The 24,367-nt window shown below is 37.9% G+C and overlaps 1 protein-coding gene across 1 annotated transcript in view; it reads left to right on the top strand.

Moving 5' to 3' along the window:
* The window catches only part of OLA1 (Obg like ATPase 1), a 164,188-nt gene extending 142,954 nt beyond the window's left edge, over nt 1–21,234 (top strand). Inside the window, exons 8-11 of the mRNA XM_004577049.3 lie at nt 14,491–14,631; nt 15,313–15,409; nt 17,420–17,542; nt 20,737–21,234. Coding sequence (XP_004577106.1) covers nt 14,491–14,631; nt 15,313–15,409; nt 17,420–17,542; nt 20,737–20,838 — 463 coding nt within the window. The 3' untranslated portion in view covers nt 20,839–21,234. The remainder of the gene's footprint in view (nt 1–14,490; nt 14,632–15,312; nt 15,410–17,419; nt 17,543–20,736) is intronic.
* The last annotated feature ends 3,133 nt before the right edge of the window (nt 21,235–24,367 follow it).

The raw sequence follows: 24,367 nt of genomic DNA, 5'->3' as shown, positions 1-24,367 counted from the left end.
TTTAAAGGGCACAGGTGGTGGGCTTTTAATGTATACACAGTACTATGTTACCATCACCACCAACTCCAGGACTTTTTCACTACCCAGAAAGAAGCCCATACACGCTCTCCTCATTGCCCCCTCTAACTAGGCCCTAGAAATCACTAAATTACTTTCTGCCTCTCTGGATTTGCCTGTTGAGGTTGTTTCAAATAAAATGCGTGATATAGTATGCAACATTTTTTCTGTTTCTTTTACCTGGTATAATATGTGTGTGTGTGTGCATGCGTGCACGCGCATGTGTGTGCTTTTTAATTTATTTTCATTGCAAAGGCAGATTTACCCAGAGAAGGAGAGAGATCTTCCATCTGCTGGTTCACTCCCCAAAGGGCCACAATGACAGGAGCTGAGCTGATCTGAACTGATCTGAACCAGGAGCTTCTTCCTGGCTCCCACTTGGATAATTTTCCCAGGTACCAAGCAGGGAGCTGGATCAGAAGTAGAGCAGCCAGAATTTAAACTGGTACCCATATGGGATGCCAGTGCTTGGAGGTGGAGGATTAGCTAATCAAGCCATTGCTCCAGACCTTTGGCAGGTTTTAAGGTCCATCCTTGTTGAAATGTTCATTGGCATTTCATTGTTGTTGTTATTCAATACACACTACTCGCAGGTGTGGTTATGCTGCTTGTCACTGTTTGCCTTTCTAATTATAGCCACTCTGGTACATGTGGAATGGTACCTCATTGTGATTTTTATTTTCATTCTTCTAATGACTGATGATACTATCTTTTTGTTTGTTATTTCCATTTGTATATCTTCCAGGGGAGAATGTCTTCAGATCCTTGTCTGTTTAAAACATTAATCTGTCTTTTTATATTCTTGAGTTCTAAAGGTTCTTCGAAAGTTCTGTATACTGGTATTCTATAAGACACATAATCTCGGGCTCAGCATGATGACTCGGTGGCTAAATTCTCACCTTGCATGTGCCAGGATGCCATATGTATTTTGTTTGTATTCCACTGCTTCACTTCATTTCCAGCTCTCTGCCTGTGGTCTGAAAAAACAGTAGAGAATGGCCGAAAGCCTTGGGGCCCTACACCCATGTGGGAGACCCAGAAGAAGTTCCAACTCTTGTCTTGGATTGGCTCAACTCCAGCTGTTGAGGCCACTTGGGGAGTAAACCAGTTGGCAGAAGATGTTTCTCTCTGTCTTTCCTTCTCTCTGTATATCTGCCTTTCCCACAAAAATAGATAAATATTTTTTTAAAAAACACGATTTCCAAGTATTTTTTTCCATTCTGAGGATTATCTTTTCATTTTCTTGATAATCCCTCTTAAAAGGATGATCAAGAAAAGGGATTTCTTAAAATCCCAAACTTTGAATTTTAAGCATTACATTTATATTTGGCCCATTTTAATTTTAAAATATTTTTTAAAGATTTATTTATTTTTATTGGAAAGGAAGATTTACAGAGAGAAGGAGAGACAGAAAAATCTTCCATCTGCTGCTTCACTCTTTAAATGACCAATCACAATGGCTGGAGCTGAGCTGAGCTGAAGCCAGTTACTTCTTTTGGGTCTCCAATGAGGTACAGGGTCCCAAGGCTTTGGGCCACTCTGTTGCTTTCTTAGGCTACAAGCAGGGAACTGAATGGGAAGTGGAGCAGCTGGCTTATGAACAAGCACCCATATGGAATGCCAGTGGTTACAAGGCAAGGATGTTAGTCACTAGACTACAGTGCCAGGCCCCCATGTTAATTTTTAATATGTGAATATCCAGCTATTTAAGCACCATTTGTTAATTGGTTTACCCATTGAATTGTTTTGGTGCCTTGTTCTAAACAGTCATAAATCCAACAACAAAACGAACAATTCAATTAAAAAGTTAGTAGAGGACTTAAAAAGACATTGCTGCAAGGATACACAATTGACTAACAAACATCCAGTTACCCAGCATCATTAATCACAAGAGAAGTATAAAACAATAGCTAATGTTGTAGAGCAGCTGTTAGAATTTCTTCCTGTAATGCCAGCACCCCTATGGACTCCAGTTCATGTTCTGGCTACTCCATATCTGATTCAGCTCCCTGCTAATAACCTGGGAAAGTAGCAGAGAATGGCTGACGTGTTGGGACTCCTTCCCACCCACATCGGAGATTGGGATGAAGCTCCAGGCTCCTGGCTTCAGCATGACCCAGACCCAGCCATTGTGACCATCTGGAAAGGAAACTAATGGATGGAAGATTTCTATCACTTTAATACTGACTTTCAAATAAATTATCTTTATTTTTTTAAAAAATGAGAAATACAAACCAAAATATATCATCTCACACCCACTAACATAAAAAAAGTAACAACTAGTGCTGACCAAGATGTGGGAACATTGGAACCATTGTGGATTATTGATGGGAATGTAGCATGATGAACCACTGGAACACAGGTTTGGGTTTCCTCGATAAGCTAAGAAGAATTAACATATGATCTGATAGTCCCACTTCTGAGTACTCATCCCAAAGAATGGAAAGGCTCTGAAGGAGGTATTTGTACACTTGTATTCAAGGTTGTTGTTAACCATTATTCAGAGGTAGAAGCAACCCAGAAATCCATCTATACATGGATTGATTTTGAAAATATTGTATAGACTGAAGCTGGTGATGACTCAACTAGTTAATACTGGGTCTGCAAGTACCAGCAACCTATACGGGCATCGATTCTTGTCCCACCTTTTCCACTTCCCATCCAACTCCCTATTTGTGGCCTGAGAAAAGTAGTGAAGGATGGCCCAAAGCCCTGGGACCTGCACTCAGGAAACCCAGAATAAGCTGCTTGCTTCTGGCTTCAGATCAGCTCAGTTCCAGCCATCATGGTTGATCATTTAAGGAGTGAACCAGCAGATGGAAGATCTTTCTTTGTCTCTCCTTTCTGTAAATCTGCCTCTTGAATAAAAAATAAAGAGTCCCAGTGCAATGGCTGAATTGGCTGATACTCCACTCTTCAAGCACCGGGATCCCATATGTATGCTGGTTCGTAACCTGGATTCTCCTCTTTACATCCAGCTCCCTTCTTGGTGGCTGGGAAAGCAGCAGAGGATGGCCCCAAGCCTTGGGACCTTATACTTGTGTGAGAGACCTGGTAGAGGCGCCTGCCTCCTGGCTTTGAATTAGCTTAGTTAGCTCCAGCTATTGTGGCCATTTGGGGTGTGAACCAGCAGGTGGAGGATCCTTTTCTCTGTAAATCTGCCTTTCCAATAAATATAAATGAATATTTTTAAAAAATATTTTATAAACTATAATAGAATGTTATTCCCTGTTTAAATGCTGAGTCTAGCAAAAGACTGAAGATTCATTAAGTTGAAAAGCAGTTTTTATAGAAAGTGAGGGAGAAACACAGAGAGAGGTTCTTTCATGTGTTGGTTCACTCCCCAAGTAGCCACGATGTCCAGAGCTGATCTAAACTGAAGCTGAGAGTCAGAAACCTCCTCGGGGTCTCCCACATGGGTGCAGGGTCCCAAAGACTGGGACCATCATTCACTGCTTGCTAGGCCCATATACGAGGAGCTAGATGAGAAATGAAGCAGCTGGGATTCAAACCCATGTCTGTATGATGCCAGCGGCACAGGATAAAGGATTAACATACTGCACTACTGGCCGTATTTTAAATGTCCTTTTTTGACTCATCTTCTTTAGAATAAATTTCAGCTTAATTTATTCTTACTCACTGATTCACCCAAAGTTTCTTGAGTATCTGCTTATGATAGACACCATTGTAGATGGTGCTAGAGATACTACAGTGAGCAAGGTATTCAAAAGTTCCTTGCTGTAGAACCTAGACAAATGGCACCACCAATACTTGATGGAAACAATAGATGTAAAGTACATAATACAGTAAGTGCTGTGAGGAGAAAAAGTCAAGGTAGAGAAATAGAAAGTGACAGAAAATGGGAAGTTAGAGGCCGTTTTGTAGAAAGATGTTAAAAAAAACAGCTTTTAGACAAAGGTCTGAATGAAGTACCTGAAGATTTTAGCACTTGTAGTTGTTCAATTTCTGGCATAGGCCATAAAATGATAGAATTTTCCATCTAAAGAGGATCATTCAATAAGTGAACTTTAGAGTCCTTAAAAACACCAAAACTGCTTTACGCAGACCAACATAACAATTTAGTGGGTCATGAAAATGTTGTAGCATTGAATATAGCTGCCACTTGGAATGTTGTGTCCCACATCGGAAATGTTGTAGCATTGAATAGAGCTGCCACTTGGAATGTTGTGTCCCACATCGGAAATGTTGTAGCATTGAATAGAGCTGCCACTTGCAATCTTGTGTCCCCACATCGGAAATGTTGTAGCATTGAATAGAGCTGCCACTTGGAATGTTGTGTCCCACATCGGAAATATTGTAGTATTGAATAGAGCTGCCACTTGGAATGTTGTGTCCCACATCGGAAATGTTGTAGCATTGAATAGAGCTGCCTCTTGCAATGTTGTGTCCCACATCGGAAAGCTCGGTTCGGGTCTGGCCTGCTCTCCCTCTCTCCTCTCTGTATGTTTGTCTGTCACTCTATCTTTGAAGTAAATAATTTTTTTTTAATTAAACCACTCTGAAATATAAGAGTGGAAGGTCTAGGACCTCACTGTTTCCACATTGCACTCCCACCCTTTCTCTGTCACCTTGGGAACAAGTTGAAAAACAAATCTACATATGTTCACAGAGGAGTAAAGTAAAGCTAGCAGGTGTTAAGTAACCAGCTGTAGTCATTCAGCTATGTACAGGTTGAACAGCTCTTATCTGAAGTGCTCATGACCAGAAGAGTTTTGTCTTTTGGTATTTTTCAGATTTTGGAGTGTTTAGAAAGTTTTTATAAGTTGATCATCCTTAATTTGAAAACCCAAAATGTTTGAAAATCTGACACAAGTGTCATGATCTGTGCTCAAAAATTCTGCTGTGAGTATACTTAAAAGTTTCAGCTTTCATTGGGTTTTTAGATTTCAGGTTTTCCGATGGAGGGTTGCTCAATCATATTAGGTAAACCTGTTTTCACTTGACCTCAGATGTTCTTGCTGTTATGGAAGATAATAAGCAGTTTATAGTGTCCAGTGGAATGTGATCATAGAGCTTACCAATATGGAAACTCAGGGAAAACTCTAAAGAACAGATTGGGGTTAGACTAATTAATAAGAGCTACGGTCAGGTAGAAGAATTCCTAAAATGTTACCATTATCAATATTGGGATGCTTTCAACTACATATATCAAAGACAATTCCTACATGTAATAGTACCCAGGTAATTTATACGATGGATTTGTCAATTCAGTGTCCTGTACTAACAAGAATAAAAAGTTCCTAAGCCCAGCGCGGTAGCATAGTAGCTAAAGTCCTCACCTTGCACATGTCAGGATCCCTTATGGCCGCCAGTTCTAATCCCAGCAGCCCCACTTCCCATCCAGCTCCCTGCTTGTGACCTGGGAAAGCAGTAGAGGACAGCCCAAAGCCTTAGGACCCTGCATCAGCGTGGGAGACTTGGATGAAGCTTCTGGCTCCTGACTTCGAACTGCACAGCTCTGGCCATTGTGGCCACTTGGGGAGTGAATCAACTGATGGAAGATCTCTCTGTCTCTCTCCCTCTTTGTATATCTGATTTTCCAATAAAAACATAAAAAATAAATCTCAAAAATAAAAAAGTTTCTGAGGTGGGTGTTGTGGTCCAGTGGTTAATCTCCCATTTGGGACAATGATATTCCATATCTGAGCACCTGATTCAAGTCCTGGCTGCTCCTTGCTTTTGGTTTATCTTCCTACTTATGCATTTGGGAACTCAGCAAATGATGGCTGAGTACTTAGGTTCCTTCCACCCGCATGGGAGACCTGGGTTTCGTTCTGTATTCCTAGCTTTGACCTGTTCTAGGCCTGACAGGTATCTCTTTCCCTCTCTTTCTCTCATTCTTTTGTCTCTATGTGTTACTCTTAAAAAAAGAAAGAAAGAAAGAAAGAAAAAGATTTTCCCTAGTCTTTCCCATTTTCTTTTGTGAAAAGAAAAATTGTGCTGGTTCACTCTCCCAATGCTTGCAGCAGCCAGTGCTGAGCCAGGAATGAGGGATGTGAAGACCAGGAGTATGAATGGGCTCGTTTAGGCAACAGAGCCCAGCTACTTGAGCTGTCACTACTTCCTTCCAGGGACAGCATTAGCAGGAACCTGGGGTCCGGCTTTAGAGCCAGAAATGGAACCTGAGTACTTCAGAGTGGGACTTCAGCATCTTAGCCATCAGACCTAAACACTCCTCCATTGCTGTTCCCTAATCTGAGAATGGTCACCAGAGTGTCTGGGGGTAATTACCATCCACAGTGGTGTCTAACAGAGGTTCTCCTCTCAAGAGCCACAAGCACCTTTTGAAACCTTTTCCTAAAATGCCAAGCAGGCTTCCTACACCCCCTCACTGTCTCCATGAAACCAGACCTGGTTCACATGCTCACCTTAAAACTATGTGCCAACTAGAGGATAGAGTGCTCTGATTGAGTCACACTGAGTAGAATTTACTCTGATGTTTTCTTTCCATTTGGCCATTCATTGCAAAGAACTTAAAAACAAAAATGGAACCCTTTTGTTAAGCATAGACACTGTTTCCATACAGTTATTACATGATCATTGCATATAAACAAATGTATGTATTAACTGTTTTTTCAAAGCATACAGAGGACTAGATAAAGTCACAGTGAAACCAGTGTTGGGATAAGTGCTTTTAAGGTTACTTACTTGTCATAATGCCTATTATTTCATTTTTTGGATTACCTTCTATTTACCAGTAGTCAAGAAACTTGTCAGTCGTCAAAAGAGAAAGTCAGAAACTTAATTTTCATTGGCTGCATGAAGAATGCCCATTTCTCTATAGAGTTCATTTCCTTATGCATGCATGCACATGCGCGCACACACATGGACTTATTAGAGTGACTACAAATGTTACTTTTCCGACAGTGGTTCTGTGAGATCCTCATAGGGAACAATTTGTAAAAATATTCATTTCACTTGATATGAATTTAGACTTCACAAAGTGCTTTCTGCTGGAACGACTTCCTATTTATTTACAGACTCCAGGGGAGAGGCATTTGCCACAGCTTCTGGGTCACCGCTTACCTAGGTCTCTTGTACTGTGTTGGAGTTCCTGATTCTACCTTCCTGCTGGTATGCATTGTGGGAGCAGCAGGTGACAGTGTGAATGATTGGGTTCCTGCCACTCACGTAGGAAACCTAGTTTGTGTTCTGGGCTTCTGACTTAGCCTGGACTTTACAGGCATTTGGGGATTGAACCAGAGAACTGAAGATAGATCTTTCTGTTCCTTTTTCAAATTAAATGTACATAAAATATAACGTCAACTGCAAAGGTAGATTACTACAGATGTTTCTTGCAATGTTGAGTTTTATTAGAATAAGGTGATTGTGTCTTATAAAGTAAAAAAAACTTTCGCTCTTGCTTATTCAATCTACATTAGGTTGATTATTTTTACTGTGATCTGAAACTTCAACATTATGGAGGATTCAGAACAAATATTTTTTTCTTACAGTTCCTGAAATTCTGGTGACTTTTTCCTTCTCTGGTTTTGTGCCTAGGAAATGTAAGCAGGAATTTGTCAAAAATTCTCCTTTTCCTTTGTCTCTAGACCAGGTGGCCACTATCTTAACTATCATTGGTATACATAGTCACATAGTTTGAACATGATTTGGCTCCCCAACTCTGCAGGCATGTAATCCCCACAGTCTTGTGAGAGTTGCTGAGAGAGTAGAAAATACTCTATGGTGTTTCAGAGGGGACTGTGGAAAAGTGATTATATTGGATCAAGTTGCGGTATAGAGATCCTGACTGAACCATAGGGCTTTATGAAAAGGGCCATACAGACAAATGTGCTCCATGTGTCTCTGATGGGTGATCCTTCTTCCCCACACGGTGTGTGATAGGTAGCCTCTGCCTTCATCAGACTCCAGACCAATGGGGATGCCTGAGTTTGGACTGTGAGCCAAAACAAACCTTTCTCTACGAGTTGTTCCTGTCACTTAATTGGTGTGGTGATGAAATGGTCAATTAATACAGTTATCACAGACATTACACTTTCTGTTTTTGTGCTGTTATTTCTAAAGTCTTTTTTTTTTCTTGTCCCATGCTTCTGAAAGTTTAACAAGTTTATATACTTCCTGAGGGGTCTTGCTAAGGTGCAGATTCTGGTTTAGAGTAGAACCTTAGACTGCATTTCTAATAAACATGCATGTCACATGGTCACACTCTGACTATTAGAGTTGTCATCTTCATTCCGTGCAACTCCCTGAAGTCAGACCACAACTCTAAAGTTTGAAGTCTCTTAGGTTTGTCACAGATGGGATCTTTCAGAAGAGAGATTCAATTTCTATGCACTACTCAGACTATTCAATTTAGACTAGAATGGGGAGTATTTTTTAACTACTAACTTTGTAGTTAGTGATTTTCAGAAATGTCTGTTCAGAAACTATCTACAAGAAATTACATGAAATTAAATTTTAGTAATTTTTCCCAAAAGATTGCATGTATTGTCATTTCAGAATCATTTAAATTTTACCCAAAAAATTGTAAGGTAGTAATAGGAAGAGTTCCTGTATACCCCTTGCCCTGCCTCCATTTCCGTGTTATATTCATGTTTTTATCATGCCAAATTGTCTAGTGCTAGTTTTTTTTACTTTGAAAGCATATTATTTATGATGTATTTCAGATTTATGTTGTTTGTTGGATTGATTTTGGTGTGGGTTTCAGTATTGTTATTTGTAAAACATCAGATTAATTTTTAAATACATGTCATCGGTTTTTTTTTTTTTTAAGATTTATTTATTTTCATTACAAAGTCGGATATACAGAGAGGAGGAGAGACAGAGAGGAAGAGCTTCCGTCCAATGATTCACTCCCCAAGTGAGCCGGAACGGCCAGTGCTGCGCTGATCCGAAGCCTGGAACCAGGAACCTCTTCCAGGTCTCCCACGCGGGTGCAGGGTCCCAATGCATTGGGCCGTCCTCGACTTCCTTCCCAGGCCATAAGCAGGGATCTGAATGGGAAGTGGAGCTGCCAGGATTAGAACCGGCGCCCATATGGGATCCCAGGGTGTTCAAGGCGAGGACTTTAGCCACTAGGCCACACCGCCGGGCTCAATACATGTCATCTTTTAAGACATACCCTTATTTCTGTAAATCTTACCTTTTCTTTTTAAAACACTGAATTATGTTCATCTCCATTCTTGGTATCTAGAACATGGAAAAGAGGGCTGTAATACCTTGAAGTGTTAACATTTGTAAGATTGTAAACTCACACAGATATTCCAAAGTAAAATACTGCAGATTTGAGAGAGCTCTAGTATTTAGTAGAGATTCATAACTCTTAGTGTAACTTGACTTTAGTGCTGGATTGACTCATCTTTAAAGAATTCTCAAGAAATATAATCAGAATGTAAGTGGCTGGTGTAGTTGAAAGGCTCAAAGTGACTGAGATATAAAGATGAAGTCAAGAAAGTTCTTATTAAAAGTTGCTAGAACATACATTTTATGTGATTTTTGTGCAAAATATGAAGTGGCACTATTGGAACTGAACTTTTGCTTTGCAAAGGCAACCATTGTTTTGTGAAACCTGTTTCAGTTTCAATATATGCATGAAAATAATATATCTGTGTCACATAGTTTGAATCAAAGTATAAAATCTATTGCAGTGGGTGATGGTCAGAAAAATTTTTAAAAATACTGCAGAACACTATACAGGGAGGATTTAATTTTGATATAGAGAGCTTCCAGTTAAGAAAGTGAACTGAGCCAATATAGAAAGCTCACTTCATGTGCCTAAGATACAGAAACACCAGATAATATAGCCAGGTATGGGTGGCATTGATGGTGGCGTGGTAGTTGTTGAACACACAGCCGGACTTAAAAGCAAAAAAGGTGTTCTGTAGGTGCCAATAATAAGAAGGAAATGCAGTGATGGTACCAATGCACAATGGGCTGTACTCATTCAAAAAGCTTAGAAGATGATTTGATACTTAGAAAATACTCCTGTATTAGTCTATTTTTGTACTGCTGCTTTAAAAAAAACAATACAGATAATACATAAAAGAAAAGACTTTTCAGCTCACAGTTTCAGAAGCTGACGCTTGAAGATTGGGCAACTTACCTAGGCCACTCTGGCCACATCACAACATAGAAGATGGCTTCCTAGTGAAAGGTGTGAATAGCTTATAAGACCAGCATGAGTCCCTTGTGAGGATATTGCCCCATAACCTAAATCACTTATACTCAGCTCCACCCCTTAATACGATCACACTGGGGACCAAGCTATTATGTGAGCGCTTGGGGGATAAGCCACTACTAAACCATAGCCACCCCAACTCCTTCCAGATAGGGAAATAATTTGGTCTCAGGAAATTCAACACAAGAAATAACCCACAGATAGCTCTATCCCTGGGGATCACTGGATTCCCTTGAAACCTAACTACTACTACTGCCACAAAGACTGGCCATTTTCACGTACACACATACGCACATGAACCAACTGTCTCTAGAGGCCCATTGGCAGGGGACAAATGGGAGCATGGAGGGTGGCGATATTCAAGAAACCAAAAGTAAAATTCTGAAAACAACTTTTATGTTTATGTTGAAATAGACAACTCATTAAATAAGATTGAAATATTATTCCCAAAAATTAGGTAGCTTTGAAAAACAAATAAAATTTTAATAGTAGAATTAAAATCTAGGAAATCAATGTAAGCTAACCCTAGTAAATTTTGGAATCTAGACTTTAAACATTGGAAAAGAAGGTCAGAATGAAGATTAGAGGTGCGGCCCAGCTCAGTGGCTCACTCTGTTGGCTAAATCCTCACTTTGCAGCACCGGAGTCCCGTATGGGTGCCAGTGCACTCTGTTTCCCATCTAGCTTCCTGCCTGTGGCTTGGGAAGGCAGTTGAGGATGGCCCAAACCCCTGGGGCCCTACAGCCACCGTGGGAGACCCAGAAGAAGCTCCTGGCTCCTGGCTTTGGATCGGCTCAGCTCTGGCCATTGCAGCCACGTGGGGAGTAAAGCAGCAGGTCAAAGATCTGTCTTTCTCTCCTTCTCTATCTAAATCTGATCTGCCATTCCAATAAAATAAATCTCTTCTATAAAAAGGGCTAGAAATAAATTTTAGACATTCTTTTTTGGCAATTTAATACTAAAGAACTCATTCTACAACAAAGACAATTAATTATAACTTAGCAGCTTTTCTCAGAAGAGTGATCAGTCTTTTATTGGTTGTACTGCTTTGATGTTCTACTTTGGCCTCATTGCCAGGTAGTAAACTTCAGTAAATAGAAGCTTTTCTTCACCTTAATTACTCCTAACTTTAAGGGAAACGAATGTGGCTTGGACTCCTTGTTTTGGTAACTACCAATTTGGATGGTATACATTCACACATTTGCTGATCATGCCGATTATTATTCAGTCACTTTGGCGGAATATGCTTGGGATTGTTCTCCAGTAGTAGTACTGAACTGAACTTTAATTTCCCGTATCCCATATATGCCAGTGGCACACATTTTTTAAATGACAAGCTAGAGTTTGGGGTATGGTTTATAGTAAGAGAATAGACTTTCTACAAAAGGTAAGTAGTCCCTATGGGGTTCAAACTTGTGATCTTTCCCTCGTTAGCACATTTTTTGTAACGATCAGGCCTAATAGATATATAGTTCAGTTCATAATTTTGAAATTGAGGCATATTTTTAATTACTCATGAGTAAGACTTATTTCAAAGTCTGTAATTAAAAATCATGTTAGGACATTTCTTACTTTTGTTTGATAGTAAAAGTCACAAAAGACAGCCAAAGAACCTAACTCACTTTTCATCTTCCCTGTGTTTTCTATGACAGTGAAAGTCACAAAAGTGAAGCTTGCAGGCAAAGAGCCTAACTCACTTTACGGAAAGTGCTACGGCACCTTTTTCTTTTACCGAGGCTATAGCAGGTCTGATGTCAGTCACTTTAGAGACCTTTAGACCTCAGTGCTCATTTACTGCTAAAATGTACCAGCTCTGCTTCTGCATTATGAAGATCATCTGTCAACACTTTGAGATATTCTCCTTTGTTATTAAGCTTGTGATGCTCTACACTGTCAGGTTTTTTTGCCAATTATAGTTAAGGTACAATGGTGTATTCACAGATCAAAGTCTCACATTGGCGGTAGAGGAATGATTTATAAGTCTTTATTCATCTGAATTGTACAGTAGGACACCTGAGGAATGCAAATAGTCCCTCTGAAGACCCTGCAGGAAAGGCTGTTAAAATCACAGGGCAGAACTGTTGTTATTCTGAATTGATATCTTAGCTAAAGTAATTATTTCCTGCCTGTTTTAATGTAGTTCTAGTCTTATCAGTTGTGTTGAACATATTTATAAGATGTGTGTATGATATTTTTATATTATCCTTTTTCATGTTTTTTACTTTGATTGAATCTGTGGTATGTGATCTGCTTTTTTCAAATTGCATGTTTGATTCTAACTTCTGAAAGTATTTTACTAAACCATTGATGATAACATTTTAATATAGTGTTTTGTTTGAATAGTCTGAAATCTATAAAGTAACTTAGACTCTTGGGATTTTTTAAGCAGAAGTGCCAATTTAAATTTTCTTTATTTTTAATCTGTCCTTAATAATTTTAGATAAGAAAATGACCGTTTAGAAACACAGTTTAAGCTCTACATTCTTTATTCCAAAATAAATTTAGGAGTTGGTTCAATTTATAGAGTGAACATTTTCACAGGGAAAATGCTGTGAAAATCAAAAACCACTAAGAACATATTGAAGAGTACCTACTGTTTTGTAACAAACATGTATAAAATGTTGTGTGAGTTTTTCATTATCCTAAATACTGCTCAGTGGGCTATATTCTTAATTTTCTAATAAATCTGATTTGCTGTCATCTTTTAGTTGAGTATTGATGGACTTGTGACTCTGTTCTCGCTTTTCCCCCCCTGAAATAGCATTTACATTGATGATTTAAGGAATTCCTGCCACAATATTTTGCTGTAATCACTTGCAACATTGATATAAATATAGTAGGCTAGTAGAATTATTTGAGGCTATTGCATACATTAAAATTTGTGATATAAATTTCAATGAAGTCTGTAGTCAGCCCTATACTAAATTTAATTCTAGAATCCTTTGACTATATGCTATGATTGAAAATGAAAATTAATAACTAATTGTTTCCTGCTTACACACATTCTTTTTGTTACAAATTTACAGTATAACATGTACTATTCTAATCTCTAGTTTTTCAAATAAAGAAGCTAAGCATTAGTTGGTAACCTGCCTGTGCAGAGAAAACTAGGAAGTAGAATTGGAACCTATTCATAAATATGCCACATTGATTTGACTTGCATTCCACTTACCTCTTTACCAAAATACTCCATAATTTGAAGGGGGAAAAAAAGACTCAGTAATGTCTTTTCACGCTACAGAATCAGTTACCTAACTGACTTGGCCTTCCACATGCTTTGTGATGATAGGAAATTTGTTTCCTTTAAAAGTTCTATCTTTCGGGCCTGGCGGCGTGGCCTAGCAGCTTGCCTCTCCTTGAAAGCCCCAGGATCCCATATGGGCACCGGTTCTAATCCCGGCAGCTCCACTTCCCATCCAGCTCCCTGCTTGTGGCCTGGGAAAGCAGTTGAGGACGGCCCAATGCATTGGGACCCTGTACCCGCGTGGGAGACCCGGAAGAGGTTCCTGGTTCCCGGCTTCGGATCGGCGCAGCACTGGCCGTTGCGGCTCACTTGGGGAGTGAAACATCGGACGGAAGCTCTTCCTCTCTGTCTCTCCTCCTCTGTGTATATCTGGCTGTAATAAAATGAATAAATCTTAAAAAAAAAAAAGTTCTATCTTTCATCATACTGCAAAAGTGATGTATATGTGAACTGTGCACATGCTTGACCATGTCTGTAAATCCATATTCCTGTATGTTTGTTTTGGTTGGCAGAATTCCTCCTCAAAATCGTTGACGCCTATAAATTTGTTTATTCCAAGAAGGAACTAAACCTGGAATATAGATACCTCAGTTGAACAAATTATATTTATTTATCAAGCACTTTTCCAGATTAGCTAATATCTTTAAGATGACTCCTATGCAAACAGAACTTAATGTTTTCTGTGTTTTTTTTATTGACTTCATTAAAGAAAAAGAAATTTATGAGGCTTTCAAGGATACAAGTGTTAATGCTGAACAGATTTATTCTGACTAAAAAGTTTAAAAATATTTGTATAATAGTTCCTATGCATAATGTGCTAAAGTAAAACTAGATTACAGTAAAATATTATGGCGTGTACCTGAAGCAATTGCAGCCTGTTAATGTCTTGACCTTGGAAAGCTATACACAAAAAGATGGCATCATAAAACCGTGCAATTCTTATGAATATGTATGTGCTACTTGATAATAATGAATGTGGTACAGTCATGCATGCACTACAAGATAATGTTGTGCCCTTTTTTGTCTACAGGTTGATAAAAATTAAAGAGTGGGTGGACAAGTATGACCCAGGTGCCTTGGTCATTCCTTTTAGTGGGGCCTTGGAACTCAAGTTGCAAGAATTGAGTGCTGAGGAGAGACAGAAGTATCTGGAAGCGAACATGACACAAAGGTTAATTAGCATTCATTTTCCCTACACTTTATTATCAACTATTTCCTTGCAGTAATTTAATTGCTTGCGCTGATAGAATAATAAATGACAGAGTAATTACCATTATAAAGAGGGAATCTTCTCCTTTCTTTACCATGAGACAGAGTGAAAAGATTTATTTTAAATTAAGTTTTTAACTGTCATCTGTCATCTCTGTACAGTGTTTTAATTATAACATAGGTATTAGTTATGTATATTTTTGCAGAGGGATGATCGCCAAAACTCTTTCGTCATGTTGGGTGGGGGAGGGTAAAGGGTGAATCAGTTGCCTTAATTTTTTCTGAGTAACAGTAATATATTGTTTAAATATTGCATTTCAGTCAAATAATTTTGCTTTCATGGCCCACATCCTAGATATAATTAATACTGAATGAAAATAGCCATAGGGTGGGTAGAGCTAATTTTTCTTTTTTTATACAGTAAACAATTTAGAGCACGGCTATCTTCAGGCTAAAAATGCAATTAAAACCGGTTTTAGAAGAGATCTTGCTTTCTGACCTCTTCACATTTTCAATGAAAGATGAATAATAATTTACTCATATTTTTAACATGCCCTGCGTGTAATGAATATTCTTAGTTCTAAATCAATGTTCAGTGACAGCTTATGTAAGTATTGAGAGAATTTGTTTCATTTTATTTCAGTGCTTTGCCAAAGATCATTAAGGCTGGGTTTGCAGCACTCCAGCTAGAATACTTCTTCACTGCAGGCCCAGATGAAGTGCGTGCATGGACCATCAGGGTAAGATTCATACTTATTCATCAGCTATATCCAGTTCCACACTATTGAATTCAGATTGATATCACTGACTTTGAAGTTTGTCATGGTGGCGGTTAGCTAGTCATTACAGATGAGGTTTTTGTCCAGGATAACTTTAATTATTTGTGAGCTGCTGAACAGTGAAAGTGGAGCGGCATTGATTGAGGCAGGTAACAATTGATTCTGCCTATTACATAGTCTGAATTTCTTCATCCTGTAGAATCTGTCTACCCTCCTCCTGTGGTCAGAGATAAGACGCACCAGTATTGTGCTTGCTTAATCTGTGTGACTGGGTTTGTCTGCAGTGAAATTGATGTTGCTTTTCATTTTGTATTCACTTAAGTTTGTTTGGGTTGCGGGTGGTTCTTTCCTCCTTTGCTTGCTCGGATTACATTTTCAGCAATAAAAGCAATATGACATCATTATGCTCTTCATAGATACACAGCTGAAGTCAGTGTGTAAAAATTCATGCCCTTTTTATTTGAATCCATGAAAATAATATTTATTTTTAATGTTATATGTTCAGTCTTTTAAACTGTGATGTCTTTTAAATATTGATGTATATTAAATACAGCCTGAGAAAGTGACTAATTTATTCCCAGAGGACAATAGAAACTGAACTGTAATGGTTTGCTTCTCAATGCAAATATATTATAGCACACTAGTTACTCTTGGAAAATATTTTGAAATGTATTTAGTCTTAAATAGTGTGTTGCAGAATGTGAAAATAATACCAGAACTTCTAGACTCCATGTCTTGTTCAATCTTTTGTTATGCTTTTTAGAAATATGCTGCATGAGAAATTTTAATGCCGCTTTATTTCTGTTTTCAGTGACTACTGTAATTTATTGGTGCATTTATTTTGATTTAGTATGGATAGAAACATGGATACAATTCAGCATAATGTTAAATGCCTGTTTGAATGTGAGATTCACTCTTGATGAGACAAAATGTTCTTAATTGAATTCTAACCAAAGTCCTTTTATATAGACTTTACAAATTAACATTAAAGCAGTCCAAGGTGCTAATAAGCAAACTGACAGTGTTTGTTTTTACTGTATATTTTAAAGATGTATTTTAAAGCCTTAAAGCTCCAAACTTAAATAAAAGAAACAAGGAAAGATGCTTTGGGCTTGAAAATGTGAAAGCTGGTTTATCTTAAGACTGATTGTAAGTATCTGTGATTTAATGTGCTAAGATATTTAGTCAGGTAAGCATCAGTGAGTAGCCATATTAACCCAATACATCTTTTATTATAAAAACTGTGCTTTATAGTGTCAGACTTCTTATCACTTTAGCATGCTTTATTAAGCAGCCTTCAGGTCACCATTATTCCTCAGATTCTCTTCTATGGTTCTGTGTGTCTAGAATGTATGTTCTTGTAATTTAACACATGGGGTAATTATAGGACATTTCTCTTCCTGTGTCCACTGGAATTTGCTTCATTATGTTAGAGGCAGAGTATATGATGCAAAATGTTCATAAATTTTATTAAAATTTCGAAATTATTTGCTTAAAAAAGAATATAAGATTTGTTGGAAATGCCTTTTAAATGTCCTCTCATATATTGATTTTGATACGTTCTCTAGACGAGCTAAAATTTTGTGGACTTTTTATCTTTTTAAAACCTTTGATAATTCAGCTTGAAAGTTACTTAAAAATCTTTATTTCTTTTTCCGCTATAAAGAATAGAAAATCGAAATGAAACCTACACCAAAAATGAGACTACTGCATCTAAATCAATAACACTGTGAATGACTGTTAGGAAAAACAAAGCCTTGCTTCTTTAATATCTGCGGGTCTGTCTGTGCTGCCTCTGCTGCACGGAGTGCCCAGTGCTGCAAATGTGCTAATGACACACCTGACACCTCCGCTGGCAGTCAGCTAAGTTTTAGTTGAACTCAACTGCAGATCAGAGAAAAGAAACTCTATGCTTGCTACCATCAATCATCCTCCATGCAATTAGTTTTTCTCTGGTCTTTCTTTTCAAAGAAAGGGACGAAGGCTCCTCAGGCTGCAGGAAAGATCCACACGGATTTTGAAAAGGGATTCATTATGGCTGAAGTAATGAAGTATGAAGATTTTAAAGAAGAGGGTTCTGAAAATGCAGTCAAGGTAAGAAATTATTTTTTTGCACTTATGTTTTACAACTCATGCCCTGGAGTGAAGATATTCATATTCAAATGAATTATAGTTGCCTTTTAAACCTTTCATCCAAAACAAAATATTATTATCATGGTTTAATGTCACTGTCAGCTGGTTAAAGACCTAAAGATGTCTGCATGCTTTTAGCTAATTATTTAAATATGTAAATTGTGAGGTTTTTTGGGTTTTTCTATAACTGAACATAAAGTAGTTTTAAATATTTCTAAATAATTTCAAAGAACTTCTTCATTGATGGCCAGTGAAAAATTGTACCTATTACATTTGAACACCCGAAGTAGAAATAATGTGTTATATTTAAATCAAAGAATGGGATAAAACTCAGTGGAATGAAATCTGTCCTTGATGTTGCTTCAGGGCTTACTTTTTTTTTTTTTTTTTTTTTTGCTTAAAATGCTTTGAGAATTTGATTTGCTTTCTCAACACTAGAGGGCAGGTCCAAAATTGTGTTTTATTTTAGCTAATAAGGATAATTTGATTTGTAGACAGTAATAGTGAAGCAGTGTTATACAAAAGTAGTGAGTGTTTTTAATGTAGATTTTGCTGCAATATTAATTTTGCTTGGCTTATTAGATTTTATTCAGAGAAATATAGCAATCGCCAGTGAATATCAGCCTGATAAATTTGACATGGTAAAAAGGCTATCATAGACAATGTTACAGAACTTAAAGATTCTCCTGTGTTTTACTCTTTCATCTATGAAAGAAATACAAAGAAATGTACTGCAAGTTGAGTTTGTTCTCAATGATATCATTGGAAAGATCATACTAATGCGTGGGGTTTCATAAAACTGTTGGGTTCTTAGGGAGAAAAGGGAGAAATATCCCAAAAGCATTGGCTTAATGTTGAAGAAGAGCCTTTTTTTCCTTTTTTTTTTTTAAAGAAAGAGTTACAGTTTAAAACTACACGAAGTTGTTGATTTTTCCATGGTGTCATCTGTATCAATATAAATAGCCATGCAAACATTGAGATAGAACTTTGTTTAGAACACTAATTAGAATTGAAAAAAAGTCATTACTTGTCAACATGTTTCATCATGTTATCCTGTGTATTTCTTTTTAGACTAAAGGTAAAGATGAGAATATTTTATATTACTAGAACTCAGAGATTAGATGTTTCCTCTTTTCTTTATGCCTTACATTTTTTAAGCATGTTTTCTGAATCTTTACTATATTGTGTATTGCAATAAACTTGGAAGATACATGAATTTGGAATATCTCCTTTAACAGTTCAGAGAAACTTTATAATATACAGTAAGATAATATATATTTCTTTTCAGAATATTTATATATTTTATCATATATAAATGTGGGTATTTTATTGGATATTTGAAAACCAAATAAAATAAAGCATTTATGAATTGCTCTTTGTTCCTTTATCCAATAAATGTTTACTTGCATATTATCAAATAGGTTTTTGGTTGACAGCAAGATTGTGTGTGTGTGTGTGTGTGTGTGTGTGTGTATTTCTAACATCAGTGCAGCATAACTAATTTAATGCCAGTGCTGTGAACTATATACTGAATAGCTCTGTGTGGGCTTTGTAGTCTACAGGGATATCACATTATTAGCAATCATATCTGCTTAGGCAAAGCTGGCTTCTACAGATGGCTGCTTTCAAGTGCAAATGAACTGGTTAGACGTGTCTTGTTTAATACATACTCAAGATTCACAAATGGGTATTGATTTTTTTTTTCAACCAGTGTTTCTGATAGCAGTGAAAATGGATTAAATGGTCTCTAGAGAATTTAAAGGAATACTGTCACTATTAATAGTAAACTTGAGTGGTAACAAAGTATATAGACTTATACTAACATATCAGGTCAATATGTGTTTGGTTTAAATTATCTTAGTTTTATAGCAGTTGGCTTTAGATTCTAGAAATAAGTTGCATATGGCCTTCAGTATGTCACATGTCCTTACAAAAATCATGTGAATTAATACATATATGTTTATACTTTTTAAACTAAGGTGTGTTTGCTTTTTAAAACTAAGCTGCTTTTAATAGCATATTATACAATTTTGTACATTTTCTAAATAGTTGACAAAGTGCTTATTAGGGTTCTAGGATCTGGTTTGTTGGTTGTTTGCTCAGATCCATGATCTTTGAGGATGCTTTTATTATTGATTTAGTATTGTTTTCTTGACGTTGAAAATTATTATCACTGATTTTCAAAGCCAAGTGCTAGTCTTGCTGGGCAAGACTAAATTCTAACAGAAGGAAACCACTTTTAAGAACTTTTCCAGAAGATCCTTAAGTTCACATTGATAAATAGTTGATGAGGAATCACATGAGACTGTGTCAATGTGAGCAGTGTTAAACTCTTACTTAACTGAAGAAGTTGTTGTGCTTAGACTAGAGTGTGTGGGGGCTGTACTATTGGATGAACCTCTTTGTGAAACTGCCTCTTATTGGGTATTAAAGTTACATCAGATCATGTGTCTGGGTGTGCATACCAGCAGGTGGAATCAGTTGCATTACTTGCTAATTTGCACGCAGGGGAGAAAAATCTGAATTTGCTTTTTCAACCTGTTAGAGTCTGCTCGTAACTAGATTCATTCGTAAATGTCTTCACAGTGGGTTTTAGTATAGCAGGAGCAACATGCAGTCAGTATCAAGACTCAGTAAAAGAAAATAAAGGGAAAATAGCTCAGAATCTGCATTACACCACAGCCGATCAGAGTTTTCCTTAAAGCCAGCTTATCTTGTTGGCATTACCAGTGTCCGGGAAGAATTTCTCTAAACAGCAGCTTTTAACTAAGTCATGTAGTTCTCTTTTCTGCCTAGTTTGATCTGCTTTATGACAGTAACTTGCCGGATGTTTGCAGACACATCAGAAACGTACCATAAACAGCATGTAATGAAACTTAATGATATTGGTATAATTATATTTATGTACCAACAATTTAGTGGAGAATACATTATGATTATGTATATATGGAAAATCAAGTTCTGTCCAAATCAGGAGTACTTTGCTTGTTTCTAAGTCTGGTTTTGAACTTGTGTGCCTTTCTGAGTCTTATTTTCCTTTTGTTGTTGTTGTTGTTGTTTGTTACAGCCCAGGAATATAATGCTTTTTACATTTACTTACCCTATGTGTTTAGTTGGATAATAATAATCCACTTCTCTGTATTTCCTACTTGCAGGCTGCTGGGAAATACAGACAACAAGGCAGAAATTATATTGTTGAAGATGGAGATATTATCTTCTTCAAATTTAATACACCTCAACAACCGAAGAAAAAATAAATTTTGTTATTGCTCCTTAAACATGCAAGTTCCACACGCATTTTTTAACATTAAATTTTTTTGGAAACTGAAGGGGCAAAGTTGGGCGGTGGAAATATTCTACAAACAAATTATTTTTGTTTTAAAATTAAAATAACTGTGTACCTCCAGTAAAATGCAAGTTCACTAAATGTGAACAGCTTTGCTTTTCACATGATTAAGACCCTACTCCAAATTGTAGAAGCCTTTCAGGAGCCATATCACTCTCATGATACTTCATTAATCTCCATCATGTACGCCAAGCCTGACACATTTGACAGTGAGGACAATGTGGCTTGCTCCTTTTTGAATCTACAGATAATGCATGTTTTACAGTACTCCAGATGTCTACACTCAATAAAACATTTGACAAAACCAGCCGTGGTGTGTTTGGGGATGTCTGTATTGACGGGCTGTGGTGTGCTGAGTGCGATACGGCGCCTGGTAGCTGCTGATTACAGAATTTGAAGGCGTGTGTATGACACAGAAACTGGCAGTGTGGGACAGCTGCAATCGTATCTTAAAAGTGAGTCTTTCATTGGAATCAGAAGAATGGCATACCAGGGATTTGTCTCAGGAAAGTTAATTAATTTGTAGATGGACATGTATTGAAAGATGATAGCAGTGATATTACAAAGGATATCACATAGGTGACTGGCCAGAAAGGGAAATAAGGTTTCCAAATTTAAGGAATTTTGTTTGTTATTTTTGTTCTGCTCACACTGAGGTGGGGGGCGGGAAAGTGCTTTTAATCTTCCTTTGAAACTATTAAATTGTGGAAAAGGACTCACTTGTAACTAGTAGGTTATATATTTGCATCAGTTCAGCAGTGCCAGCAAAAGTCCACATTGATTTTGATGAGACTGAAAAGTTTAAAACTGTTCATTCTTACTATTAAAACATTCGGGGCCAGTTGAAATTTCAGGTGTATAAGTTAAGCACTTGTTTAAAATGTGGCAGAAAATTCTGAAAGGGATAATGATACCTCAGTTGTTTGGACACCATTTGCTGCTTCACCCCCTTCTCTATTGAGTTGGGAGTTCTCTGCTGGGCTCCCCACATTCTCACTCCAGCAAGCCCTTCCTCATCCCCAGCCACCACACCACCACCACCTTTTCATGGTCCTGTGAACACTCATACCCAGGCCAGTGTCCAACCCAATGGGGATGATGCCGATATAGGAGGCCTGCAACCATACCAGAATACCTAGGTTGGAGTCCCAGCTCTGGTGGTCAGTTCCAGCTGCCTGCCAATGCAGACCAAGGGAAGCAGGTGATGGCAAGGCATCAGGTCCCTGTCCCCCAATGGGAGAACCAGACTGAGTGCACAGCCCAGCACTGACTTGCAGGCATTTAGAGAATGAGCCGGAGCTGGGAGCTCTGTCTGTCTCTCTGCCTCGCAAATAAATAAATAACAAGGGTAAATAAAAAAGTATTTAAGAAACCTATAAACCCTATTCTGAAAGCTACCTAGTGTAATAAAAAGAAAAAAAGGCAAGATAATAAGTGATATCTAAAAGAAAATTGACTGTATCTAAGAAATTCAAGGATACCTTTCAGTAGTGAATATAACTTAAAAGTTTTGTAGCACATATGGTCTTTTCGAGTATCATAATGATCTTGATACAGTAATATAAATGTAAGTAACTACAGCAAAGAAATGAAAGTGAAGAAAGAATTTTTAAAAGAACTAAATAAAAATGTAATTGAGCCTGAAGTGATTTAGTTGCTTCAATTTACTGTAAAAATTTTTTGTTCTTTTTATTTGTTGGATTAATGAGTGGACTAATGGGTTAGGAAATTCAGCAATATATGAATAAATCAAGTCCTTTGAATTTTCTCTAAGGTATATAGATGTCCTTTTTTTTAAGATGTATTTCTTTTTATTGCAAAGTCAGATATACAGAGAGAAGAACAGACAGAAAGGAAGATCTTCGTCCAGTGATTCACTCTCCAAGTGGCTTCAACAGCTGGAGCTGAACCAATTCAAAGCCAGGAGCCTGGAGCCTCTTCCTGGTCTGCGGCATTGGTGCAGGGTCCCAAGGCCTTGGGCCATCCTCGACTGCTTTCCCAGGCCACAGGCAGGGAGCTGGATGGGAGGCAGGGCTGCCAGAACACGAATTGGCGGCCATATGAGATTCCAGCGCATTCAAGGTGAGGACTTTAGCTGCTAGGCTACTGTGCTGCGCCAAAGGTACATAGATATTTTAAACCCTTTAAAAATTGTGTCGTTTTTCTAAACTTCAAATGTAACTATACATGGCAGAACAGATGATTAATAAGAGAAAGAAGTTGTCTTTGAGGTCATCGCATTCATTAGGGGCTTAAATAATAGAAGTATTTCATTTAGTTAGATGTTCTGCAACATTTTGTAGACTTATACAAAGGCTTTTATTTTTGAGATGTTTATTTTTATTTGAAAGACAGATTTTACAGAGAGAGAAGAGATAGAAAAAGTCGTTCATCTGCTGGTTCACTCCCCAAATGCTGCAATTGCTGGAGCTGAGCCAATATGAGATTAAGACCCAGGAGCTTCCCTCAGGCCTCCCACATGGGTACAGAGTCCCAAGGACTTTGGCCATTCTCTGCTGCTTTCCTTGGCCACAATCAGAGAGCTGGGTGGGAAGTGATGCAGCTGGAACCTGAACCAGTGCCTGTAAGGGATGCCAGCACCACAGAGTGGAGGATTAGCTTGCTGTACCATGGTGTTAGACCCTAGGGTTATAGTTTCACACCTATCTGTAAATCCATCTTAATCCGATTTGTAGGTAAAGGAAATTCATTTGCACCCAAAGCTTGAAACAATTTGTGATGATGTTTAGTTGCATTTATCACATTTGTAATTTGTACTTTGAGCATGGCTTAGACCAGGCCAGATCTCCCAAGAACGAACAAACACCTTTTGGCTGTTAGTTTTGGGTATGTGTTGGATGGAATACATGTAATTGGCCTGCTCAGTGGCGACATTTAGAATTACTCGCTGTTTTTGTGTGTCTGTTAGTGGATGCTCAGCCCTCATCACCCCTCTGTTGATATTCTTAAATCTCGTGACCATGGGCTCTCCACTCAGAGAGGGAGAATCTGCTTTCGTGCCTCTTACCTCTTATAATGCTCTTGGTGTTTTCCCAAAGCCTTCCAAAATGTTGCTTATTTCTAATGGCAAACTGCTTAAGCTGGAAAAATCAAGCTCAACTCATTTTAAGCTTGTGGAAATAAATGCACTATGATGATAGCATAAGAGCTAAATTTAACTTTTGAATGACTCCGAGTTTTTCTAATGGGACCTGGCGTGGTAATCTAGTGGCTAAAGTCCACCTTGCAGGTGTTGGAATCCCATATGGATGCTGGTATATATCTTGGCTGCTCCACTTCCCATCCAGCTCCCTGTTTTGTGGCCTGGGCCTGGGAAAACTGAGGATGGCCCAAAACCTTGGAACCCTGCACCTGCATGGGAAGTCTGAAAGAAGCTCTGCTCTGGCTTTGGATCATCCAGCTCCAGCCATGTGGCAATT

This window comes from Ochotona princeps, chromosome 5 (assembly GCF_030435755.1).
Source record: "Ochotona princeps isolate mOchPri1 chromosome 5, mOchPri1.hap1, whole genome shotgun sequence".
NCBI lineage: Eukaryota > Metazoa > Chordata > Mammalia > Lagomorpha > Ochotonidae > Ochotona > Ochotona princeps.
Note: the sequence above shows the minus strand (reverse complement) of the source record. Positions and strands in the feature narration are given on the sequence as shown.